This window comes from Tachyglossus aculeatus, chromosome 21, assembly GCF_015852505.1.
Source record: "Tachyglossus aculeatus isolate mTacAcu1 chromosome 21, mTacAcu1.pri, whole genome shotgun sequence".
Lineage (NCBI taxonomy): Eukaryota > Metazoa > Chordata > Mammalia > Monotremata > Tachyglossidae > Tachyglossus > Tachyglossus aculeatus.
The window spans coordinates 50,548,135-50,574,685 of NC_052086.1; the positions used below are offsets into that span (position 1 = coordinate 50,548,135).

A 26,551-nucleotide genomic window follows, 5' to 3' on the forward strand; every position below is an offset into this window, starting at 1 on the left:
CCATCCTAAAAAAACCCTCTCTTGACCCCACCTCCCCTTCTAGTTCTCGCCCTATCTCCCTCCTACCATTCCTTTCCAAACTCCTTGAACGAGTTGTCTACACGCGCTGCCTCGAATTCCTCAATGCCAACTCTCTCCTCGACCCCCTCCAATCTGGCTTCCGTCCCCTACATTCCACAGAAACTGCCCTCTCAAAGGTCACCAATGACCTCCTGCTTGCCAAATCCAACCTCTCCTATTCTATCCTAATCCTCCTCGACCTCTCAGCTGCCTTCGACACTGTGGACCACCCCCTTCTCCTCAGCACACTATCCAACCTTGGCTTCTCCTGGTTCTCCTCTTATCTCTCCGGCCATTCATTCTTAGTCTCTTTTGCGGACTCCTCCTCCTCCCCGTCCCATCCCCATACTGTAGGGGTTCCTCAAGGGTCAGTTCTTGGTCCCCTTCTGTTCTCTATCAACACTCACTCCCTTGGTGAACTCATTCGCTCCCACGGCTTCAACTATCATCTCTAGGCTGATGGCACCCAAGTCTACATTTCTGCCCCTGCTCTCTCTCCCTCCCTTCAGGCTCGTGTCTCCTCCTGCCTTCAAGACATCTCCATCTGGATGTCTGCCCGCCATCTAAAACTCAGTATGTCCGAGACTGAACTCCTTATCTTCCCTCCCAAACCGTGCCCTCTCACTGACTTTCCTGTCACTGTTGATGGCACTACCATCCTTCCCGTCTCACACGCCCACAACCTTGGTGTCATCCTCGACTCTGCTCTCTCCTTCACCGCTCACATCCAATCCGTCACCAAAATCTGCCGGTCTCACCTCCACAAGATCGCCAAGATCCGCCCTTTCCTCTCTATCCAAACCGCTACCCTGCTGGTTCAATATCTCATCCTATCCCGACTAGATTACTGCATCAGCCTCCTCTTTGGCCTCCCATCCTCCTGTCTCTCCCCACTTCAGTCTATACTTCACGCTGCTGCCCAGATCATCTTTGTGCAGAAACGCTCTAGGGATGTTACTCCTCTCCTCAAAAATCTCCAGTGGCTACCAATCAACCTACGCATCAGGCAAAAACTCCTCACACTTGGCTTCAAGACTCTCCATGACCTTGCCCCCGCCTACCTCACCTCCCTTCTCTCCTTCTCCAGCCCAGCCCGCACCCTCCGCTCCTCTGCCGCCAACCTCCTAACTGTGCCTCGTTCTCGCCTGTCCCGCCGTCGACCCCCGGCCCATGTCCTCCCCCTGGCTTGGAATGCCCTCCCTCTGTACATCCGCCAAGCTAGCTCTCTTCCTCCTTTCAAAGCCCTACTGAGAGCTCACCTCCTCCAGGAGGCCTTTCCAGACTGAGCCCCCTCCTTCCTCTCTCCCTCCTCCCCCCAGCCCTATGTCCTTCCCCTCCCCACAGCACCTGTATATATGTTTGTACAGATTTATTACTCTATTTTACTTGTACATGTTTACTATTCTGTTTATTTTATTTTGTTAATATGTGTTGTTTTGTTGTCTGTCTCCCCCTTCTAGACTGTGAGCCTGCTATTGGGTAAGGACCATCTCTATATGTTGCTTGTACTTCCCAAGCGCTTAATACAGTGCTCTGCACACAGTAAGCACTCAATAAATACAGTTGAATGAATGAATGAATGAATCCCCATTTTATAGGTGAGTTAACTGAGGCACATAGAAGTGAAGTGACTTGACCAGGATCACATGGCAGACAAGTAGCAGACTTTTAGACTGTGAGCCTTTTAGACTGTGAGCCCACTGTTGGGTAGGGACTGTCTCTGTATGTTGCCAACTTGTACTTCCCAAGCGCTTAGTACAGTGCTCTGTACAAGTAAGCGCTCAATAAAAACGATTGATGAAGTAGCAGTGGCAGGATCAGAACCCAGGTCCTTCTGATTCCCAGGCTGTGCTCTGTCCACTAGATCATGCTGCTTACCTAAGTGACTTGCCCAGGGACAGACAGCAGACAACTAGTGGAGCCAGGATTAGAACTAGGCTGTTCTTTTAACAAAGGTGTCAGAAAAGTTTAAGATAGCAATATATTTTGTGATCCCGTGCAATTTGTTTCCCTGTTACCCAGGAACTTAAAAACTGGCCAGCTTCTGAAGAAGATGTCCATCGGTAATTCTTACCCAGCTTCCATCTGCCATAAGGCCTACTCTGACATGGTATGTTCCTTTTGGGTCTGTCATTAACTTCTTTTGGCTTCTTGATCGGGTGTGATGTCCCCTACTTTCATATTAAGTCGGGTACCCCTGGAGCCGTGCCAACTACTAGCACTAGAATCAGTTCGTCCTCTCAGGTTCTCAGTTCTGAAGCTTCAGGATTGAAGCTCCTCTTTCCTTATTTTCCCTAATCAGAACAGCTGAGCTTGTTCTCTTGTTTGCAAAGCCACGAATGAAAAGCGTCACTTTACCTGCAAGTTTACTAATGAAACAATACCTCCGATTCCTTAAACAGTGTGATTTGAATGTATAAAGAAGGAGGTATCTCTTAATGGGGTTGACTGGCTTCAAGTCTTATTGGCTATGCCTTTAGTGAGGATTTTTACGGGCCATATTCATCACGCGTCTCTCTTTTGTGGCTGAAAATCGCTGTTTGATGCTAACAGTTCTGGTTTAAGCCTCCGATAGTGCTAAGAGGTCAGGTTTCATCATTAATAATAGTCCATCCTGGCCGTAGCCCGCAACCTGTTTAGATCTTTCAGGTTCTGAACTTGACTTGTGCTGCCGCAAGGTAGTGAGTATTTTCATGCTTCAGTAAATATCCCCCGAGACACGGATGACATGGCCCCAGAGACCTTTTATGTTTTATTTTTTTTTGGTCAGGGAAAGGGAGGTGCTCTTGAACTTTCCAAATGGAAAAACTAGATTACATCGCCCTCTCACCCTGATCTATTTCCCTTTAATAAACTGAGGTTAAATCCTGGGCACTCATATCACTGGGCTCAGGATTTCTTCTTTTAGGATAATCCATCAGAAATTCCATTATTCCCCACCCTCCTTTAAAAACAAATAATCCACAAAACTCTGACCCCTGACAGTTTATCTGGATGTTTTATTTTTCCTCTTAAATTAGGGGCTTCTGTTTGTTGTTTTAAGTCATCCGCATGCCCAAGAAAATGAGTCGTCAGGAAATCCTGTGTTTCAGATGATTGCGATTAATCCCAGGACAGCCCTGAGCATCGGTGTGATGCCCTACTGTCTACCCCATGGACAGGCTGGAAGGTAAGTGTCTGGAGCTAACTCCCGGGACCTCACGTGCTTTTTAAACACCGACTTTGGGTTCATTCGTTCATTCAATCGTATTTACTGAGCACTTACTGTGTGCAGAGCACTGTACTAAGTGCTTGGAAAGTACAATTCGGCAACAAATACAGACGATCCCTACCCAACAGCGGATTTGCTTTTGTTTTTTTAAGGCAGGATGGGTGGTAAGGGAGTGGGAGGAAGTTGTGACCAGGCCCCTTTGATGATGTGGAGCAAGTTAGGTGATAGATTTTTACCCTCAGACTATTGGGTGTTTAAATCATCCACTAATCGTTGGTGGCCTTAATGCATGGATTCTAATGAGGCCGTCACCGGGAAGCAGATGGGAAATTGGCAGGTCTGTGAGTTAACCTTTAAGCGCCTCATATCCTGAGGCAACTTTCATGCAGACATCGTGCTGTTTCTCTTTTTGACCGTGTTTTGTACTCTTTAATGTATGAATGTATACAAATTTCCTGCCTAGTACTCTTCTTTGGCCAATTTCATTGTTCAGGAGAGTTCAACGCTAAGCCCTTTCACCCCTCCACCTTTCCCTGCGTTTTTAGTATGTAATATTAAATACGTAAATAGTTGAGTGGGTTTTTTCCATCACTCATCTTTTATTCAGTCACATTTATTGAGTGCCCCGTGCAAAGCACTGTAGTAAGCGCTTGGGAGAGTACAGTACAATAATAGACATATTTCCTGCCCATAAGGAGCTTACAGTCCATCACAAGTTTTAAACAATACAAATAATATTTCAGTAATTTTTTATTACAACACCTTTCCTTCTGAATCTTTTAAAACCCCATTGTGGTGCTTTTCTTTTGAAAAACCACAGTCTCGGATCACTTTTGAAATGTCGGCCATGATTTCAGTGATGTTAGTAAAAGACCCAGAGGTCTTGACACTCCCAAGATCATTCCTGTCTTAGCCACCAACTCCCTTGGGAAACTGAGGGAATGGAATAATGACAGTTGGGGTATTTGTTGCGTGCTCACTATGTGCCTAGGCTTCCGGTCTAGAAGCAGCGTGGCTCAGTGGAAAGAGTGCAGGCTTGGGAGTCAGAGGTCCTGGGTTTGAATTACGGCTCAGCCCCCTCCTCCCCCTCCCCATCCCCCCCGCCCTACCTCCTTCCCCTCCCCACAGCACCTGTATATATGTTTGTACAGATTTATTACTCTATTTCACTTGTACGTATTTACTATTCTATTTATTTTATTTTGTTAATATGTTTTGTTTTGCTGTCTGTCTCCCCCTCTAGACTGTGAGCCCGCTGTTGGGTAGGGACTGTCTCTATATGTTGCCAACTTCTACTTCCCAAGTTCTCAGTACAGTGCTCTGCACACAATAAATACGATTGAATTAATGAATGAACTTGTCATCTGTGTGACCTTGGGTAAGCCACTTAACTTCTCTGTGCCTCAGTTACCTCATCTGTAAAATGGGGATTAAGACTGTCAGGCCCATGTGGGACAACGTGATCACCATGTATCCCCCAGTGCTTAGAACAGTGCTTTGCACATAGTAAGCGCTTAACAAATACCATCATTATTATTATTATTTTTAGAGAAGCAGCTTGACTTAGTGGAAAGAGCATGGGCTTTGGAGTCAGAGGCCATGGGTTCGAATCCCTGCTCCGCCACATGTCTGCTGTGTGACCTTGGGCAAGTCACTTATAACTTCTCTGACCCTCCATTCCCTCATCTGTAAAATGGGGATTAAGACTGTGAGCCCCACGTGGGACAGCCTGATCACCTTGTATCCCCCCCCAGCGCTTAGAACAGTGCTTTGCACATAGAAAGCGCATAACAAATGCCATCATTATTATTATTATTATTAGAGAGGGAGAAGGGATGTTGAATCCCCATTTTTCAGATGAGGAAACTGAGGCCCAGAGAAGTGAAATGACTTGCCCAAGGTCACACAGTGGGCAAGTGACATAGCTGGGATTAGAATGCAGGGTGTCTAATTCATAAACCTGGGCTCTTTCCATTAGGTTTAGCTTCACCCCTTTTTCTCCCTACACCAGCTAGCAGGGCAGGGCAGGCAGGCAGAGTTAGGTAGCCCTTAGAGGCTTTGTCTCCTCTCCCCAGCCTTTCTCTGCCATGGCCTTTCTCATCCTCACAAAGCTCCAGGGCCGGGCACAACAGGGGCCCACCCTGAGCCCCGTGAGGGCAAGAAAAGCAGCGGAGGAGGAGGAGGAAGAGCAGAAGGAGGTGAAGATGAAGGAGCAGTATATTTACCATTCATTCCCTTCTTCACCCACTCTCCCTTTTTTCCTCCTCCTCCTCCCCTGCGGGAAGCAGCGTGGCTCAGTGGATAGAGCACGGGCCTGGGAATCAGAAGGATCTGGGTTCTAACCCTGGCTGGGTGACCTTGGGCAAGTCACTTAACTTTCCTGGGCCTCAGTTACCTCATCTGTAAAATAGGGATTGAGGCTGTGAGCCCCGTGTGGGACATGGCCTGTATCCAGGCTGAATTAACTTATATCTACCCCAGCACTAGAACAGTGCTTGGCATATAGTGAGCACTTAGCAAGTACCATAATTATCATTATATTATCATCATCATTATCCTTTATAGCTCTCCCCTTTCTCCTTATTCCCCCAGTCTCTCTGTTCTTCTCCCTTTCAATCAGTCAGTGGTATTTATTTTATTTTATTTTGTGGTATTTGTTAAGCACTTACTTTGTGCTGGGCACTCTTTTAAGCTTTGAGGGTAGATACAAGCCATTCAGGTTGGACAGAGTCCCTGTCCCACATGGGGCTGACAGCCTCAACCCCCGTTTTACGGATGAGGTAACTGAGGCACAGAGAAGTAAAGTGACTTGCCAGGTCACACAGCAGGAATGTGGCAGAGCTGGGATTAGAACCCAGGTCCTTCTGGCGCCCAGGCCCATGCTCTGTCTGTTAGGCCACACTACTACTGTGTGTGTAACACTGTACTAGGTGCTTGGGAGAGTACAATACAACATAGCTGGTAGACACATTCCTTGCCCACAACAAATTTACAGCCTAGAGGAGCTTTCTCTTTCCCCCCACCGACCCAACTTCCCCTCCCCTCTCTCTTTGATGTGCCACTCCACATTTCAAAATAAACAGTTGCCACCCCCTGATTCATATTTTATGTATTCTTGGATGAAAGTGCCAATACTTACCGTCGTGACCGTAGGAGTGGGAAGATCAAAGGGTTCAGTTTGCCACATCTGACCAAAAATAAAAAACCAAGGCTAAAAATGGATCCGGTGATCTAAAGTGATCATTTCTAGAAATTCCTAGAATATTGGACCGCGGTAGCTTCAGAGTGCCAATTTTCTGTAGCAGCCTTTTTCAAAATTGGCTGCATGGAGGCATCTTCTTAAAGATGTCATCTTCATTCATGCACTATCCCAATTAAAACATCTGCACAAGTAAGATTAAAAGTGGAAGTATCAGGACCTTCATCAGTCAGTCTTTTGTTGGGGATTCTCTCTCTCTCTCTCCCTCCCTCCGCCCCCCCACCCCAAGCTTTTCAGCCTTTGGGGCTACAAAGCATTCATTTGCTTTTGCCATTTTCCAAATTGGACGTCGTAAACTATCCTGTAATATAAGGGTTCCATGCCAAACGATTGGTTCACAAATTCTAATATCTAAGCTTCCAGGTCCATTGATGGAGAACAAATGTCCCAAACTCAGGACCATAGAACTATAGTTTCCAACCTTGTTTTGGGTTTTTTTTCGGGGTGGTGGAGGGGGGTTGCATATTTAAAGTTCTTATTTCATAGCCCTAAAGGCAAGAGCCCTGAGGAGATGTATCTGTTCTGTGCTAGGATCCTAGAAGGCGAAGTGAAGGGTAATTGTGCAGCAGCTGTGCTGAACTCTGGGACGATTGCTGTTTGGGACTTGTTTCTAGGACATTGCACAGCCCTGCTGCCCCCGAATGCCGACGGACATTGGTCTCTTGTCAGATGGTCAGATATGGATTCCTCTCTGCTGGCTGGACAGGAGGATGGAAGCGTGTTTGTATACAATTGCGTAGAAGCTCTGCCAAAAGGAAAACAAATGAATCCGTGAAGACTCGTGGAGAGGCTTTTGTACTTCTGGAAGCGTGACTATAAAGGAAAAAGACAGTTGTTGGTACTGTAAAATGCCCGGAGCGGGAGTGGATTTCCTGTCTCTGATCTCTCTCCCCACCCAGGAACCTGAGGTAGCTTCGGTTTTTGTATTCCGACAGACTTGGTTAAGGGGAGGAGGAACTACTGACGGGGAATGTTTCGTGAATGCTGGGATTTTTAATATAAAGAATCGATGTTTGGTAACCCCACCGCTCTACTTATTTGCACACTTGTTTACATGGTCCATATTCAGTTGACTCGAATTCTCTGCCACTTTTATGACAATGTCCCTGGTTTGTATCTTAATTGTTTTCTGTTTAATAAGACGTTTGATTAAAATCTATTTCGGAAGCTCTAGAGGATGGGGATTGTTTGTTATAAGTTGTCTCTTAAGGCAGCCCTATCCTCTCACCCCTTCTTCGTTTTGTACATTTTGATGGTCTTTTCACTGTCAACATCAGTGATATTTATTGAGCGCTGAGTATGAAACACTACACTAAGCACCTAGGAGAATACAGTAAAAGCAAGAAGTAATCGCCGTCCTCCAGGTGTTTACCATCTAATGCGATCTGCCATACTCGTCCAGTCGCAAAAAAAGGATCATTTTTTAATGGTATTTGTTCAGTGCTTTCTATGTGCCAGGCACAGTATTAAGCGCTAGGGTAGATAGAAGACTATTACTGTTATTACAGTCCCAACAGGGCCCATCCATTCCTCTTACTGACCTCCATCTCCCCACCTGAACCCCTGCCATGCCCTGAACAGGTTGTCCTACAGTGCATTTAAACTGCAAACAGCGGGAGACCTGTAGACATGTTTGAAAACTGGGAAGCTTTGGTTGTAAGTGGGCTCTTGATCCCTTTGCCGCCACACTTGTTGCACTTTGAACTTTAATTTTTACCTCATCTGTATATTTCATCTCTTCTTTTGTGTCAGCCAAACCCTTTCGTCCTCTTAGATTGTGAACTTTTGGAAGGCCATAGACCTTGGCCAACAATAATAACGGTACGTGTTAAGTAGTTACTATGTGCCAGGCACTGTTCTAAATGCAGGGGTAGATATAAAATAATCCGGTTGGACAGAGTCCCTGTCCCACAGAGGGCTTACAGTCTCAATCCCCACGGTACAGTTGAGGGAACTGTACAATGAACTGAACTGTACAATGAAGTGTACAGTGAAATGAAGTGGATTGACTTGCCCAAGGTCACACAGCAGACAAGTAGTGAAGCAAGGATTGGCACCCAGGTCCTTCTGTCTCCCAGGCCAGATCTCTATAAACTAGTAATAATAATAATAAAAATAATAATAGTATTTGTTAAGCGCTTACTATGTGCCAAGCACTGTTCTAAGTTCTGGGATATATACAAGCTAATCAGGTTGCCCCATGGGGGGCCCGCAGTCTTAATCCCCACTTTGCAGATGAGGGAACTGAGGTCTAGAGAAGTGAAGTGACTTGCCCAAAGTCACACAGCTGATAAATGGTGGATCCGGGTTTAGAACCCAGGTCCTCTAGGACGCGCTGCTTCTGTCACGTCCATTTATTTTCCCCGTGTGCTTGGTCCAGTGCTCTGCACACAGAAGGTGTTCAGTCAATCTGTGACTATTAATAATAATGATAATAATCATTATCACTATTATGGTATTTGTTAAGCACTCATGTGCCAAGCAGTGTTCTAAGTGCCTGGGTAGATATTCATTCATTCAATCGTATTTATTGAGCACTTAGGTTGTCCCCTGTCGGGCGTACAGTCTTAATCCCCATTTTCCAGATGACGAAACTGAGACACAGGGAAGCTGTTAAATGGTTTGCCCAAGATCGCACAGCAGACAAGTGGCGGAGTCGGGATTAGAACCCACGTCCTCCGTCTCCCGAGCCTGCGCTCTTGCCACTAAGCCGAGAAGCAGCGTGGCTCAGTGGAGAGAGCCCGGGCTTTGGAGTCACAGGTCATGGGTTCAAATCCCGGCTCCTCCCACTGTCAGCTGTGTGACTTTGGGCAAGTCACAATAATAATAATAATAATGATGGCATTTATTAAGCGCTTACTATGTGCAAAGCACTGTTCTAAGCGCTGGGGGGTTGACAAGGTCAGGTTGTCCCATGTGGGGCTCACAGCTTAATCCCCATTTTCCAGACGGGGGAACTGAGGCCCAGAGAAGTGAAGTGACTTGCCCAAAGTCACCCAGCTGACAGGTGGCGGAGCGGGGATTTGAACCCATGACCTGTGGCTCCAAAGCCCGGGCTCTTTCCACTGAGCCACGCAGCTTCTTCTCTGTGCCTCAGTTCCCTTATCTGTCAAATGGGGATGAAGACTGTGAGCCCCGCATAGGCCAACCTGATCACCTTGCAACCTCCCCAGCGCTTAGAACAGTGCTTTGCACATAGTAAGCCCTTAACAAATGCCATTATTATTATTATTATTATTATTCTCTCATCGCCCCTCCTGTTCCTGCTGTTTCTCTTCCACCTCCTGCTGTGGGTCCTCCTCTGTCTCTTCCCGCAGGTCCTCCGGCGCGCCCGCCCGTCTGCAGCGCCCGCCCTCCCCGCTAGGGGTCGCCAGGCCCGGGCCATTCATTCATTCATTCATTCATTCATTCAATCGTATTTATGGAGCGCCTACTGTGTGCAGAGCACTGCACTAAGCGCTTGGGAAGTCCAAGTTAGCAACATGTAGAGAAGGTCCCTACCCCACAGCGGGCTCACAGTCTAGAAGGGGGGAGACAGACAACAAAGAGAAGCAGCGTGGCTCAGCGGAAAGGGCGCGGGCTTTGGAGTCCGAGGTCATGGGTTCAAATTCCGGCTCCGCCCACTGTCTGCTGTGTGACTTTGGGCAAAAGTCACTTCACTTCTCTGGGCCTCAGTTCCCTCATCTGTAAAATGGGGATGAAGACTGTGAGCCCCACGTGGGGCAACCTGATCACCTTGTATCCCCCCCAGCGCTTAGAACAGTGCTTGGCACATAGTAAGCGCTTAACAAATGCCATCATTATTATTATTATTATTATTATTATTATTGAAAAGGTCGGCGGGCGGGGCTTGTGATGAATGGGGGGAGTGGGCGGGGCGTGTGATTGGCCCGGGAGGTGGGCGGGGCTAGAGAGGGGGTCCGGCGGGTGGGCGGGGCTTGTTAAGGAGCTGGGGGTGAGCGGGGCCTGTGAGGGAGTGGGGTGGGCGGGGCTTGTGAGGGCGGTGGGCGGGGCTTGTGTGGGGAGCCCGCTGTTGGGTGGGGACCGTCTCTAGATGTTGCCAGCTTGCAGTTCCCTAACGCTTAGTCCAGTGCTCTGCACACAGTAAGCGCTCACTAAATGCGAATGAATGAATGAATGAACGACTGAATGAACGAATGAATGGGGGCCCGGGCGGTGGGCGGGGCTTGTAGAGGGGCCCGGGGAGGTGGGCGGGGCTTGTGAGGGGGCTGAGGGTTGTGGGTGGGCGGGGCTTGTGTGGGGAGCCCGCTGTCGGGTAGGGATCGTCTCCGTATGTCGCCAGCTTGCACTTCCCAGGCGCTTAGTCCAGTGCTCTGCGCCCAGTAAGCGCTCACTAAATACGAATGAATGAACGAACGAACGAACGAATGGGGGCCCGGGCGGTGGGCGGGGCTTGTGAGGGGCCCGGGGAGGTGGGCGGGGCTTGTCTGGGGAGCCCGCTGTCGGGTAGGGACCGTCTCTAGAGGTTGCCAACTTGCACTTCCCAAGCGCTGAGTCTAGTGCTCTGCACCCAGTGAGCGCTCACTCCGTACGACTGAATGAATGAACGAATGGATGAATGAATGAATGAATGGGGGCCCGGGCGGTGGCCGGGGCTTGGGAGGGGCTCGGGGGTGTGGGCGGGGCTTGGGAGAGGACCGGGGAGGAGGGCGGGGCTTGCGTGGGGAGCCCGCTTTTGGGTAGGGACCGTCTCTAGGTGTTGCCAACTTGCACTTCCCTAACGCTTAGTCCAGTGCTCCGCGCACAGTAAGCGCTCAATAAATACGAATGAATGAATGAGCGAACGAATGAATGAATGAATGGGGGCCTGGGCGGTGGGCGGGGCTTGGGGGGGAGCTGAGGGGTGGGTGGGCGGGGCTTGGGGGGGAGCTGGGGGTGGGAGGGCGGGGCTTGGGAGGAATCAATCAATCAATCGTATTTATTGAGCACTTACTATGTGCAGAGCACTGTACTAAGCGCTTGGGAAGTACAAATTGGCAACACATAGAGACGGTCCCTACCCAACGGGGCTTGTGTGGGGAGCCCGCTGTTGGGTTGGGGCCGCCTCTGGGTGTTGCCAATTTGCACTTCCCAAGCGCTTCGTCCAGTGCTCTGCGCGCGGTAAAGCGCTCACTAGATACGACTGAACGATTGAACGAACGAACGAACGAATGAATGAATGGGGGCCCGGGCGGCGGGCGGGGCTTGGGAGGGAGCTGAGGGGTGGGTGGGCGGGGCTTGGGAGGGAGCTGGGGGTGGGTGGGCGGGGCTTGGGAGGAAGCAATCGATCAATCAATCGTATTTATTGAGCGCTTACTATGTGCAGAGCACTGTACTAAGCGCTTGGGAAGTACAAATCGGCAACACATAGAGACGGTCCCTACCCAACGGGGCTTGTGTGGGGAGCCCGCTGTTGGGTTGGGGCCGCCTCTGGATGTTGCCAATTTGCACTTCCCAAGCGCTTCGTCCAGTGCTCTGCGCGCGGTAAAGCGCTCACTAGATACGACTGAATGATTGAACGAACGAACGAACGAACGAATGAATGAATGAATGGGGGCCCGGGCGGCGGGCGGGGCTTGGGAGGGAGCTGAGGGGGTGGGTGGGCGGGGCTTGTGAGGGAGCTGAGGGGTGGGTGGGCGGGGCTTGGGAGGGAGCTGGGGGTGGGTGGGCGGGGCTTGGGAGGAATCAATCAATAATCGTATTTATTGAGCGCTTACTATGTGCAGAGCACTGTACTAAGCGCTTGGGAAGTACAAATTGGCAACACATAGAGACGGTCCCTACCCAACGGGGCTTGTGTGGGGAGCCCGCTGTTGGGTTGGGGCCGCCTCTGGGTGTTGCCAATTTGCACTTCCCAAGCGCTTCGTCCAGTGCTCTGCGCGCGGTAAAGCGCTCACTAGATACGACTGAACGATTGAACGAACGAACGAACGAATGAATGAATGAATGGGGGCCCGGGCGGTGGGCGGGGCTTGGGAGGGAGCTGAGGGGGTGGGTGGGCGGGGCTTGGGAGGGAGCTGGGGGGGTGGGTGGGCGGGGCTTGGGAGGGAGCTGGGGGTGGGTGGGCGGGGCTTGTGAGGGAGCTGTGGGGTGGGTGGGCGGGGCTTGGGAGGGAGCTGGGGGTGGGTGGGCGGGGCTTGGGAGGGAGCTGGGGGTGGGTGGGCGGGGCTTGGGAGGAAGCAATCGATCAATCAATCGTATTTATTGAGCGCTTACTATGTGCAGAGCACTGTACTAAGCGCTTGGGAAGTACAAATCGGCAACACATAGAGACGGTCCCTACCCAACGGGGCTTGTGTGGGGAGCCCGCTGTTGGGTTGGGGCCGCCTCTGGATGTTGCCAATTTGCACTTCCCAAGCGCTTCGTCCAGTGCTCTGCGCGCGGTAAAGCGCTCACTAGATACGACTGAATGATTGAACGAACGAACGAACGAATGAATGAATGGGGGCCCGGGCGGTGGGCGGGGCTTGGGAGGGAGCTGAGGGGTGGGTGGGCGGGGCTTGGGAGGGAGCTGAGGGGTGGGTGGGCGGGGCTTGGGAGGGAGCTGGGGGTGGGTGGGCGGGGCTTGGGAGGAAGCAATCGATCAATCAATCGTATTTATTGAGCGCTTACTATGTGCAGAGCACTGTACTAAGCGCTTGGGAAGTACAAATCGGCAACACATAGAGACGGTCCCTACCCAACGGGGCTTGTGTGGGGAGCCCGCTGTTGGGTTGGGGCCGCCTCTGGATGTTGCCAATTTGCACTTCCCAAGCGCTTCGTCCAGTGCTCTGCGCGCGGTAAAGCGCTCACTAGATACGACTGAATGATTGAACGAACGAACGAACGAATGAATGAATGGGGGCCCGGGCGGTGGGCGGGGCTTGGGAGGGAGCTGAGGGGTGGGTGGGCGGGGCTTGGGAGGGAGCTGAGGGGTGGGTGGGCGGGGCTTGGGAGGGAGCTGGGGGTGGGTGGGCGGGGCTTGGGAGGAAGCAATCGATCAATCAATCGTATTTATTGAGCGCTTACTATGTGCAGAGCACTGTACTAAGCGCTTGGGAAGTACAAATCGGCAACACATAGAGACGGTCCCTACCCAACGGGGCTTGTGTGGGGAGCCCGCTGTTGGGTTGGGGCCGCCTCTGGATGTTGCCAATTTGCACTTCCCAAGCGCTTCGTCCAGTGCTCTGCGCGCGGTAAAGCGCTCACTAGATACGACTGAATGATTGAACGAACGAACGAACGAACGAATGAATGAATGAATGGGGGCCCGGGCGGCGGGCGGGGCTTGGGAGGGAGCTGAGGGGGTGGGTGGGCGGGGCTTGTGAGGGAGCTGAGGGGTGGGTGGGCGGGGCTTGGGAGGGAGCTGGGGGTGGGTGGGCGGGGCTTGGGAGGAAGCAATCGATCAATCAATCGTATTTATTGAGCGCTTACTATGTGCAGAGCACTGTACTAAGCGCTTGGGAAGTACAAATCGGCAACACATAGAGACGGTCCCTACCCAACGGGGCTTGTGTGGGGAGCCCGCTGTTGGGTTGGGGCCGCCTCTGGATGTTGCCAATTTGCACTTCCCAAGCGCTTCGTCCAGTGCTCTGCGCGCGGTAAAGCGCTCACTAAATACGACTGAATGATTGAACGAATGAATGAATGGGGGCCCGGGCGGTGGGCGGGGCTTGGGAGGGAGCTGAGGGGGGGGGGGGCGGGGTCGCGCGCGCTTGCGCCTGCGCCTAGCGGTGGTTGGTTGTCGCGTTGCATTGTGGTCGTTGTGAGCCATGGCGGCCCGTGTCCTCGGGGCCCGCGCCCTCTCGGCCTGCGCCCGCCGGACCCGGGCCCCGCTCCCGCCGGACGCCGCCCCCGCCGTCGTCCCCATCCCCGTCCTCCCCCGGGCCCTGCTCCCGGCCCGTCCCCTCAGCAGCGCCGCCCGGCCCGGGGGAGCCCGCCGGGGGCCCGCCCGCCCGCCCCAGCAGGTGAGGAGGGCACCGCCTGGGCCCAAGGGGTCACCGGGGGGGCACGGCATGGAGGGCTCCCCGGAGGCGGCCCGACGACCCCGACCTCCGGGTGACCTTGGACCTCTCACTTTCCCCCGCCCCCTCCCCCCCGTGGGCCGGGCACGGCCTCCGCCCCAACCGCTTAGTTCGGCGCTTGGCCCCTCGGCAGCGCTTACCGAATACCATCACAGTACCATAGTAGTAATAATAATGATAACGATGGCATTTGTTAAGCGCTTGCTATGTGCCCATCACTGTTCTAGTAATGATGGTATTTGTTAATCAATTAATCGATCGTATTTATTGAGCGCTTACTATGTGCAGAGCACTGTACTGAGCGCTTGGGAAGTACAAATTGGCAACACATAGAGACAGTCCCTACCCGACAGTGGGCTCACAGTCTAAAGCGCTGTTAAGCGCTTGCTATGTGCCGATCACTGTTCTAGTAATGATGGTATTTGTTAATCAATTAATCGATCGTATTTATTGAGCGCTTACTATGTGCAGAGCACTGTACTGAGCGCTTGGGAAGTACAAATTGGCAACACATAGAGACGGTCCCTACCCGACAGTGGGCTCACAGTCTAAAGCGCTGTTAAGCGCTTGCTACGTGCCAAACACTGTTCTAGTAATGATGGTATTTGTTAAGCGCTTACTCTGTGCAAAGCACCGTTCTAGTAATGATGGCATTTGTTGGGCGCTTACTAGGTGCCAAGCACCGTTCTAGTAATGATGGTATTTGTTGAGCGCTTACTATGTGCCGAGCACCGTTCTAGTAATGATGGCATTTGTTAAGCGCTTACTAGGTGCCAAGCACCGTTCTAGTAATGATGGTATTTGTTGAGCGCTTACTATGTGCCAAGCACCGTTCTAGTAATGATGGCATTTGTTAAGCGCTTACTAGGTGCCGAGCACCGTTCTAGTAATGATGGTATTTGTTAAGCGCTTACCATGTGCCAAGCACCGTTCTAGTAATGATGGCATTTGTTAAGCGCTTACTATGTGCCAAGCACCGTTCTAGTAATGATGGTGTTTGTTAAGCGCTTACTAGGTGCCAAGCACTGTTCTAGTAATGATGGCATTTGTTAAGCGTTTACTATATGCCAATCACTGTTCTAGTAATGATGGCATTTGTTAAGCGCTTACTATGTGCCAAGCACCGTTCTAGTAATGATGGTATTTGTTGAGCGCTTACTATGTGCCAAGCACTGTGCTAGTAATGATGGTATTTGTTAAGCGCTTACTAGGTGCCAAGCACCGTTCTAGTAATGATGGTATTTGGTAAGCGCTTACTAGGTGCCAATCACCGTTCTAGTAATGATGGTATTTGTTAAGCGCTTACTCTGTGCAAAGCACCCTTCTAAGCGCCGGGGAGGTTACAAGGTGATCAGGTTGTCCCGGGGGGGCTCACGGTTTTCATCCCCATTATTTCAGATGAGGTAATAATAATAATGATGGCATTTGTTAAGCGCTTACTATGCGCCAATCACTGTTCTAGTAATGATGGCATTTGTTAAGCGCTTACTAGGTGCCAAGCACTGTTCTAGTAATGATGGTATTTGTTAAGCACTTACTGTGTGCCAAGCACTGTTCTAGTAATGATGGTATTTGTTAAGCGCTTACTCTGTGCTAAGCACTCTTCTAAGCGCCGGGGAGGTTACAAGGTGATCAGGTTGGCCCACGGGGGGCTCACAGTCTTAATCCCCATTATTACAGATGAGGGAACTGAGGCAAAGAGAAGTGAAGTGACTTGCCCAAAGTCACACAGTTGACAGTTGGCGGACCCGACGTTTAAGCCCATGACCTCTGACTCCAAAGCCCGGGCTCTTTGTCTCCACCCCAGCGCTTACCACATACCGTTAATTATTATTAATAATGATACAAACCGCCTTTCACTTTCCCCAACGGGAGAGTATTGTGGTATTAAATCTGGATGTACCAAAGATGCAGGAGTCCACAACACCCACCCCTAAAACTGCCACTGTGGGTGCAAAGTTTTTTAGCCTCACTCTCCCCTCCCCGGGGGCTGCTGGATATATATATATATGGTATAGATTTATTACTCTATTCTACTTGTACCTATTTACTATTCCATTTGCTTTGTTAATGATGTGCATATAGCTATAATTCTATTTGTTCTGACGATTTTGACACCCATCTCCATGCTTTGTTGTCTGTCTCCCCCTTCTAGACTGTGAGCCCACTGTTGGGTAGGGACCGTCTCCATATGCTGCCAACTTGGACTTCCCAAGCACTTAGCCCAGTGCTCTGCACACAGTAAGCGCTCGATGAATGCGATTGAATGAATGAGTGGTTCCAGGGTCAGCTGGGGGCTTCGCTCACCTCCGTCAGCTCCGAGACCAGGGCGGGGACCTCCACCACCACCCGCTTTGAAAAGTTGGCAAGAGGTGGAAATCTGTATGCCCTTCTAACCCGTAGCCACACCTGGCCGATGTGTTCTGAGATCTGTGGGCCAGCCAAACCGTTGGGCTGAGGTGCAAGTGGAGAAAGAACCCTCTCATTCCTGTTTGATGATTGATTTTGAGGAATTGCCCCATGGTATCATTGCACTGAGCAAGATCTAGAGGTTTGAAGGTCCACCAGAATTTCAAGAGGGCCTCAGAACCCAAAAACAGCTGGGCTAGCAGGAATTGCCCGTATTTTTTCCAAAAAAATGGTGCCCGGGTAGGTTCATTCATTCATTCGTATTTATTGAGTGCCTGCTGTGTGCAGAGTACTGTACTGAGCACTTAGGAAGTATGTCAGCAACATATAGAGACAGTCCGTACCCAACAATGGGCTCACAGTCTAGAAGGGGGAGACAGACAACAAAACAAAGCATTCATTCATTCAATCGTATTTATTGAGCCCTTACTGTGTGCAGAGCACTGTACTAAGCGCTTGGGAAGTACAAGTTGGCAACATATAGAGACGGTCCCTACCCAACAGCGGGCTCACAGTCTAGACGTGCAGACAGGTGTCAAAACCGTTCTGTAATCTTAACCCAAGATGGGTCACTTATTGCCCTTTTCATGCTTTGCAGATGGCAACTTATTTCAGGGGAGGCAATTGAATAATAATTTGAGGAATGCATGAAAGATTTTTTTTTTACCGAGCCCAGGGTGGGGGAATGCACATGACATGAATTTCTTCCACCCTGAATAACTCTGTGAAGATGAGTGAAGCTAGTGTGCCCACAGCTTCATTTGAAGAGGTAATTCTCCGTGCTTGCCTTCCTCTCTAGATTTCCAGTACATTCATACAGTTGTCCCGCCAGTATAGCGACTTACCACCTCTGACGTTGGAGTCCATTAAGGAGCGCGTACTGTATGTCCTGAAACTCTACGACAAGATCGACCCAGAGAAGGTAAGCGAATCGAAGTCTTCTGAAAGATCTAGCCCGTGTCTTGTGCTGCCGAATGCCCGAAGAAGGGACGTTTGAGAATCGAGACAGGGCTTTTTGAAGCATTTTATATCTGAAGTCTCTTTAGTCTGCCCCAACCTGTCGTAAAAAAAAAAAAAAGTGCCACTGGTGAGGACGCTTAACATCAATTCACATTCAAGAAGTCAAGGAGAACTGAGATTCCCTGTCCCTGAATAATCAGTGTCCACAACAAGGGTTCTGTTACCAAAAATGGAAATTGGGTAGAAAAGAATTTTTTTTCCAAATGAAAATTATTCACACCCAAAAGAGGTTTAATGTAATTGGAGTTGGTTGTGCCATGCTTGTGTCTTCCCCGCCCTTCCTCCTCTCTCCCCCACAAAAAAGCGTCATGGGATCGGTGGCGGGGGTGCGGGGGTGCAGGGACTAAAAACGTTCACAAACTGCCGGTCTTACTCCAGTTTTCTTCTCCTTCAGCTCTCGGTATCTTCCCACTTCATGAAAGACCTGGGCTTGGACAGTTTGGACCAAGTGGAAATTATAATGGCCATGGAAGATGAATTTGGTAACAAATCCATATGTCTCGATGAATCTTGTTCTGAATTGGAACACTTTTTTGTTTACTGGGCATTAAGTAGAAGGAAACGAAGGAGGCTTCAACCGGAGGGATTTCATTTAAATACATTTAATTCAGCTACTAATATATGGCCCACTTTTTTCTAATGGGATGGAAGTGACCAAGGGCAGAAAATATTTTGGATAACTGAGTAGGAGATCTTTAATCCTGTCACAGTGAAGTTGGGCCTCGATGGTTCTGCTTTATTGGCTTTTAAAGGGCTGAGGGAAATGACGCCCCTAACCTTTCCATGGGCACCAGAGTGGGGAGCGGCAGCATGTTTGGGTCCCAAGAACCACCCCTCCTCCTGAGGCTGTCGTGCTTTCCCCAGTGTGTTTCCCGGTGCCCATGCTGGAGGTTTTCCACTATTCGATTTGGGATCATTTACCAAATACGCTCCTCCGGCTTATACCCTCCCGGCTCGGTAAGCTGGTTGGCTGCGGCAGCCAAGAGACCACACCAGGCTGTACTGTAAAATTTAGCCAGTTTGGTGCTTGTAAAACCTCTGGGCCAGCTGGCATGGAGTGCTTGTTTCGTTATCAATCAGTCCTATTCCAGTGCTTCTGTGTTCAGAGCAATGTGCTGATAAGCATAATGGTGGTGTTTGTTAAGCCCTTACTACATGAGAAGCACTGAGATAGAAACACATCGATCCGGTTCTACTTGGGCTCACAGTCTGAGTAGGAGGAAGAACAGATATTGAATCCCCATTTTGCAGGTGAGGGAACTGAGGCCCAGAGAAGTGAAGTGACTTGCCCGAGATCACACAATAGGGAAGTGGCGGAGCTGAGATTAGAACCCAGGTCCTCAGATTCCCAGGCCTGTGCTCTTTCCCTTAGGCCACACTGCTTCCCAAACCCTTGGGAGAGTGATATAATACAGTATAATGCGATATAATGTACAATATAAGATTTTGATGGGTGTACTTGGTTTGGCAGCTTTGCTGGCTTCTAGCATCTAGATCACCAACTTCTTTTATCATCCCTGTGCAAGTAGCAGCGTTTTCTTTCTCTTAACTTGATGTCCAAACTCAAGGAAGTTAGCCTCTCCTTTTACTCCTCGGATGACCATGATCTGGAGAGCTCAAGCCGAAATTCTCCTTAGGGAAGGGGGGCTTTTTGACCAGTAGAGCAGGCCGCTCCAGAACTCCATGGCTCCTCTCGCATCTTCCGGGAGGAAGAGAGGGACAAGTTCTCTCCTGGAGGTAGCTGCGTTCTGCGGCCACCCCATCTTGGCCTCGGAGTCAACTCCTCTCAACACCTAGATCATGTTGGGGGAAAGGCTTAGGTGTCCCAAATGTAGGTGGGAGTTGTAATTGCCCTTCACGCTAGTGTTTTTCGGAAATAGTTGCCTGGTCCCCGAAGCTCCGGGGTACTTACGAACCAGTAGGATTTTGAGTTGATTTCTGGAAGAGTACCCCAAAACCATGGCTGACTTGGGTCAGCTGGGATTGTGATCACCTTAGCCATACCCTGTTATTTTCTCCGGAATGCTGTTAAGAAATAATTCAACTACTGTAAATTTGTCTTCCAGGGTTTGAAATTCCTGACATCGATGCAGAAAAGCTAATGTGTCCACAAGAGATTGTGGATTACATTGCAGATAAGAAGGATGTGTACGAATAAATTCTTTTCTTTGCATTCAGGTAAGCAGTCAGTGCCTTCTCAATAGGATACTCAGTTTTGTTATCTTTGTTAATAATTAGAAATGAATAAGAGCTGTGAATTACAACAACCGTTGTTGGGTAGGGACCATCTCTATATGTTGCCGGCTTGTACTTCCCCAGCGCTTAGTACAGTGCTCTGCACACAGTAAGCGCTCAATAAATATGATTGAATGAATGAACAAAGGAGGTTTTGTCGTTGTAGGAGCTCCAAGCTTCGGGGAACCACTGGACTTTAGAAAAATTCTCCGATAGTTCCCTGATACTTCGTTCCCTTGCTGGTAGTTTACAGGAGTGTGGGGTGGGGATTGAGGCGATTTAGGCCGGATAAAATGTTAGAGAAGACAGTGTGGCTGCTAGGGCATGTCTTCTGGAGTAAACTGATGGGGAGTTTGTGCTGCCTATATTGAGATTTGGGTGCCGTTTCTAAAACAGTGAACTAACCTGGAAATGATTGAATGAATGGAAACCTAGGCCCTGGGATCGCCAGTACCACGGTGACCCGTAAATCGGATCTGTCGGGGCAGCCTCAGAAATTCACACACTGCAGCCATCCCATCCGGGATTGACCCCATGTCAGTCAGTCCGTGGTATTTATCGAGCACCTGCTAGATGCAGAACACCGAAATAAGTAATTGGGAGAGCATAATACAACATTTTTAGCAGACACGTTCCCTACTTGTGACAAGTTTCACGCCTCCCTAGATTTTCTTCCCAGGCAACTGTTTCTGGAAAATGTAGTCGGTCCCCAGGACACTCGGTCTCTTTCTTGCTTGGAATCCAAGAGAGTGTGAACTCCCAAAACATATAAAGGGTAGATGAGCTGTGCCCCTGCCCCATTTCACAGAGAGTTGAGGGCAGCACTTTGGCTTCCATCTCTTTATGATCACTCTAGTCGCGGCTCCATCTGCCTTTGTGAGTGTCTGTCACCTCAGAGAATGTTTTATTGCAGGGCTGATACTGAATACTGAAAAAAAAGTCCAACCAGATTTTTTGGTGTTTGCTTTCTTTTTTTAAACAGGAAATCCCTTTTCACTTAGAGGACTCGGATGATACCAGCGAATGTTTGAATGTGACATCGCATTGCAGGGCTGCTGCTGCTGCTTCTGTCAAGAGTATTTCTGTTGGAAGTTGTATTTAAATTGTCTGAATATATGTTGGCCTTTAAAAATGATCACAGAATACCAGAATGGTCTCACTCTATGGTTATTTGGTTCCCCAGAATGTAAGGGTTAGCTCATTTAATTTTTACTTTACCCACTCAACCCCTTGATTATTATTATTTTTTTAAGTGAAGAGTCCTCTGCCATGAGAACTCTGGCATCTTTTTCCAATGTAGTTAGGGTATAGGTCTCATCGAATATGTCTACCTCTGGGCTGGTATGCCTGGACTCCATGTGCAGAGCATGGGCACAGCTGTGGCACTGCCTCCATTTATTCAATCATATTTATTGAGCGCTTACTGTGTGCCGAGCACTGTACTAAGCACTTGGGAAGTACAAGTCGGCAGCAGAGACGGTCCCTACCCAACAGCGGGCTCACAGTCTAGAAGGGGGAGACAGACAACAAAACAGAACATGGAGACGGGTGTCAAACCCACCTTCACAGTCACTTTGGAGTTCAGCTGTCAATCAGTCAATTTTCATTCATTCATTCAATCAATTGTATTTATTGAGCACTTTCTGTGTGCAGAGCACTTGACTAAGCACTTGAGAAGTACAAGTCGGCAACATATAGAGACGGTCCCCTGCCCAACAGCGGGCTCACAGTGTAGAAGGGGGAGACAGACAACAAAGCAAAACACGTGGACAGGTGTCACGTCGTCAGAACAAATACTATTAAGGCTAAATGCACATCGTTAACAAAATAAATAGAATAGTAAATATGTACAAGTAAAATAGAGTAGTAAATCTGTACAAACATATATACAGGTGCTGTGGGGAGGGGAAGGAGGTAGGGTGGTGGGGATGGGGAAGAGGAGAGTTAAAAGGGGGCTCAGTCAATGGTATTTGAGTGCTTAGTACTAAGCGTCGTCACTCCCCAATCCAGGGCTCCCTGCCAATCTTTCCACCTCGTGTGAGAGGGCAGAGACACAGGACGCAGGGCTCGGAAGTGATGGCACTAGGAGTCGGCGGTGATAGATGGGCACAGGCCTCGTTGTTATTTCTCTCTCCGTGGGACTGTCCTCCACCTGTGACTCGCCTAACTGCTTCATGGCTCAGTGCCGGGGAAAGGCAGAGGGATGTTATTGCACATAATAATAATGGTGGTATTTGTTGAGCGCCCGCTGTGTGCCGAGCACTGTACCAAGTGATGGGGTAGGTACAAAATCATCAGCTCCCACATGGGGCTCACCTTTGAAGTAGGAGGGAGAACAGGTATTGAATCCCCATTTTACGAATGAGGGAACTGAGTCCCAGAGAAGTGAAAAAATAATAAGGATGGCATTTTATTAGGCGTTTACTATGTGCAAAGCACATAGTACTGTCCCAGAATGAGCCCCTGCCTTCCTCTCCCCACTCCCCCACCTCCTTCCCCTCCCCACAGCACCTGTATATATGTTTGTATAGATTTATTACTCTATTACTTGTACATATTTACTATTCTGTTTATTTTATTTTGTTAATATGTTTTGTTTTGTTGTCTGTCTCCCCCTTCTAGACTGTGAGCCTGCCGTTGGGTAGGGACTGTATATGTTGCCAACTTGTACTTCCCAAGTGCTTAGTACAATGCTCTGCACACCGTAAGCGCTCAATAAATACAATTGAGTGAATGTTCTTAGTGCTGGGGTGGTTACAAGGTGATCAGGTTGTCCCACGGGGGGCTCATAGTCTTCATCCCTATTTTACAGATGAGGTAACTGAGGCCCAGAGAAGTTAAGTGACTTGCTCAAAGTCACACAGCTGACAGTTGGCGGAGCGGGGATTTGAACCCATGACCTCTGACTCCAAGGCACGGGCTCTTTTCCACACTGTACTGAGCCTCAGTAGGCACTGAACAAATATCATGGATGGTATTTATTGAGTGCTTACTGGATGCAGAGCGCTGTACTAAGCGCTTGGGAGAGTATTCTAGAACGGAGTTGGTAAACACGTTTCCTGCCCACAAGCTGACAGCCCAGAGAGGGAGACAGTCATTAATATTCAATCATATTTTCATTCAATCATATTTATTATGTGCTTGCTGTATGCAGACCGCTTGGGAAAGTATAATACAACAAGAAACAGTGACAATCCCTGCCCACAACGAGCTCACGGTTTAGAAATAAATCACTAATAGCAGTCCCGGACTCGAAGCTATGGCTGCTTCTGTGTTCAGAGGTCCCCTCCTGCCTGATGGATTCATTTAATCATATTTCTTGAGCGCTTACTGTGTGTAGAGCACTGGACTAAGCGCTTGGAAGAGTACGGTGTGACAATAAACAGACACATTCCCTGCCCCTAATGAGCTTACAGTCTAGAGGTGGGTGAGAACCTGTCTGTCCCAGCCCTGTCACCATGTACCTGTCCCCCAAATGGTGCGGGGCGGGGGTCAGTGGGTAAAGCGCTCTGGCCAGGCTGCATATTGGACATGAACCGGGGGCAGCCAACCCCTCCCTCGGATTCCGGCCTTCCTCAGGACGAGGGATATGACGACTCCTGCAGAGCGCAGTGGCCTTGGGGTCGCTCACTGCAATCATCAATCAATCAATCAATCGTATTTATTGAGCGCTTACTGTGTGCAGAGCACTGTACTAAGCGCTTGGGAAGTACAAATTGGCAACACATAGAGACAGTCCCTACCCAACAGTGGGCTCACAGTCTAAAAGGGGGAGACAGAGAACAGAACCAAACATACCAACAAAATAAAATAAATAGGATAGAAATGTACAAGTAAAATAAATAAATAAATAGAGTAATAAATATGTACAACCATATATAGTGGCAGTTCGGGGTGTTGGGGAGGACGTAATAATAATAACAATGGCATTTATTAAGCGCTTACTACGGTCTAAGCGCTGGGGAGGTTACAAGGTGATCAGGTTGTCCCACGGGGGGCTCACAGTCTTCATCCCTTCATCTTCTAGACTGTGAGCCCGTTGTTGGGTAGGGACCGTCTCTTTATGTTGCCAACTTGTACTTCCCAAGCGCTTTGTACAGTGCTCTGCACACAGTAGGCGCTCAATAAATACGATTGAATGAATGAATGAAATCCCCATTTTACAGATGAGGTAACTCAGGCCCAGGGAAGTGAAGTGACTTGCCCAAAGTCACACAGCTGACAACTGGCGGAGCCGGGGTTTGAACCCATGACCTCTGACTCCAAAGCCCGGACTCTTTCCACTGAGCCACGCTGCTTCTCTGAGCGTGGTCTAGTGAATAGAGCAGAGGCCTGAGAGTCAGAAGGACCTGGGTTCTAATCCCATCACAAGTCTGAAGAGACTGCGAGTAACCAAGTGTGTAGAGAGCTCAGCGGGGCTGGGGTGGAAGTACTCCAATTTGTACTTCCCAAGCGCTTAGTACAGTGCTCTGCACATAGCGCTCAATAAATACGATTGATTGATTGATTGGAGGATTTCACAAGGGGAGGGCGGCCAGAAGGTAGCCGCTACCGCCGCCTCCTCAAGGAGGCATCGTTTTAGAAGGGATTTAATGATAATAATGGTGGTATTTAATAATAATCGTAGCGACGGCATTTATTAAGCGCTTACTATGTGCAACACACTGTTCTAAGCACTGGGGAGGTTACAAGGTGATCAGGTTGTCCCACGTGGGGCTCACAGTCTTCATCGCCATTTTACAGATGAGGTAACTGAGGCACAGAGAAGTGACTCGCCCAAAGTCACACAGCTGACGGCGGAGAGGGATTTGAACCCGTGACCTCTGACTCCAAAGCCCGTGTTCTTTCCATTGAGCCACGCTGCTTCTATTTGTATTTGTTAAGCACTTACTGTGTGCCAAGCGCTGTGGTGGGTATAAGCCAATGGGGTTGGACACAGTCCCCTGTCCCACGAGGGGCTCACAGTCATCATCATCATCAATCGTATTTATTGAGCGCTTACTATGTGCAGAGCACTGTACTAAGCGCTTGGGAAGTACAAATTGGCAACATATAGAGACAGTCCCTACCCAACAGTGGGCTCACAGTCTCGATCCCCATTTTACAGATGAGGTCGCTGAGGCGCAGAGAAGTGAAGTGACCAGCCCAAGGTCACACCGCAGATAAGTGGCAGAGCAGGGATTAGACCCCTTGACCTTATGGCTCCTAGGCCCCTGCTCTATCCACTATAGCATGCCACTTCTTTGAAAAGTGACTTTGGGCAAGTCACTTAACTTCTCTGGGCCTCAGTTATCTGTAAAATGGGAATCAAGACTGTGAGCCCCACGTGGGACAACCTGATCACCTTGTATCCCCCCCCCCCCCCAGCTCTTAGAACAGTGCTTTGCACATAGTAAGCGCTTAATAAATGCCATCATTATTATTATTAAAAAGGGGAGAGTTGTGAGGTGCATTTGAGGGAGGGAGGAGTCCCAGGTGTTGGAGAGGACACAAGAAGCAGCATGGTCTAGTGGATTGAGCACAGGCTTGGGAGTCAGAAGGACCTAGGTTCTAATCCCAGCTCTGCCTCTTGTCTGCTGTGTGACCTTGGGCAAGTCACTTCACTTCTCTGGGCCTCAGTTACCTTATCTGTAAAATGGGGATTAAGAGTGTGAGCCCCGTGTGGCTGTGTCCAACCTGATTAGCTTGAGAAGCAGCGTGGCTCAGTGGAAAGGGCCCGGGCTTTGGAGTCAGAGGTCATGGGTTCAAATCCCGGCTCCGCCAACTGTCAGCTGTGTGACTTTGGGCAAGTCACTTCACTTCTCTGTGCCTCAGTTACCTCATCTGTAAAATTGGGGTTAAGACTGTGAGCCCCCCCATGGGACAACCAGATAACCTTGTAACATCCTCAGCGCTTAGAACAGTGCTTTGCACATAGTAAGCACTTAACAAATAACATCGTTATTATTATTGCTATCTATTCTAGCACTTAATACAGTGCCTGGCACATAGTAAGCACTTAAATGCCATTTAAAAAAGGGGGGAGCAAAAGATCAAAGGCAAGAGATGAGATGTGCCTGGCACATAGTAAGCACTTAAATGCCATTTAAAAAAGGGGGGAGCAAGAGATCAAAGGCAAGAGATGAGATGGAGGCACATGGAGGTGGTTACTGGAGAGGATCGAAAAGTGCAAGCTGACATGTAGTGGGTAAGAGGAAGGGTGCTGATGGACTCCCTTAAAGGGAGGGTGAGGAGTTTCCCTTTGCTCCGGGAGAGGGTTGGGTAACCAGCGAAGGTTTATGAGGAGTGACAGCAGAACATTTTAGAAAAGGGAGGCGCAGGGGTCACCATGACAGGGCAGACCAGGGGGAAACG

At 49.4% G+C, this 26,551-nt stretch overlaps 2 protein-coding genes across 4 annotated transcripts in view; both read left to right on the forward strand.

The window, feature by feature from the left end:
• Window positions 1-7,703, forward strand: part of PALB2 (partner and localizer of BRCA2) — a 31,086-nt gene extending 23,383 nt beyond the window's left edge. For 2 of the 3 annotated variants that reach the window (XM_038762953.1, XM_038762954.1), the window contains exons 11-13: window positions 2,083-2,170; window positions 3,081-3,229; window positions 7,062-7,703. In XM_038762953.1, coding sequence (XP_038618881.1) covers window positions 2,083-2,170; window positions 3,081-3,229; window positions 7,062-7,305 — 481 coding nt within the window. In that variant the 3' untranslated portion in view covers window positions 7,306-7,703. The remainder of the gene's footprint in view (window positions 1-2,082; window positions 2,171-3,080; window positions 3,230-7,061) is intronic. The other variant, XM_038762955.1, reaches the window with a different exon arrangement.
• A 6,578-nt stretch (window positions 7,704-14,281) lies between these two features.
• On the forward strand, window positions 14,282-21,345 carry NDUFAB1 (NADH:ubiquinone oxidoreductase subunit AB1). The gene is made up of 5 exons (XM_038762778.1): window positions 14,282-14,476; window positions 17,742-17,864; window positions 18,357-18,444; window positions 20,029-20,140; window positions 21,180-21,345. The coding sequence occupies exons 1-4, from the start codon at window positions 14,282-14,284 to the stop codon at window positions 20,118-20,120; spliced, it is 498 nt and encodes a 165-aa protein (XP_038618706.1). The 3' UTR covers window positions 20,121-20,140; window positions 21,180-21,345.
• Window positions 21,346-26,551: the final 5,206 nt, after the last annotated feature.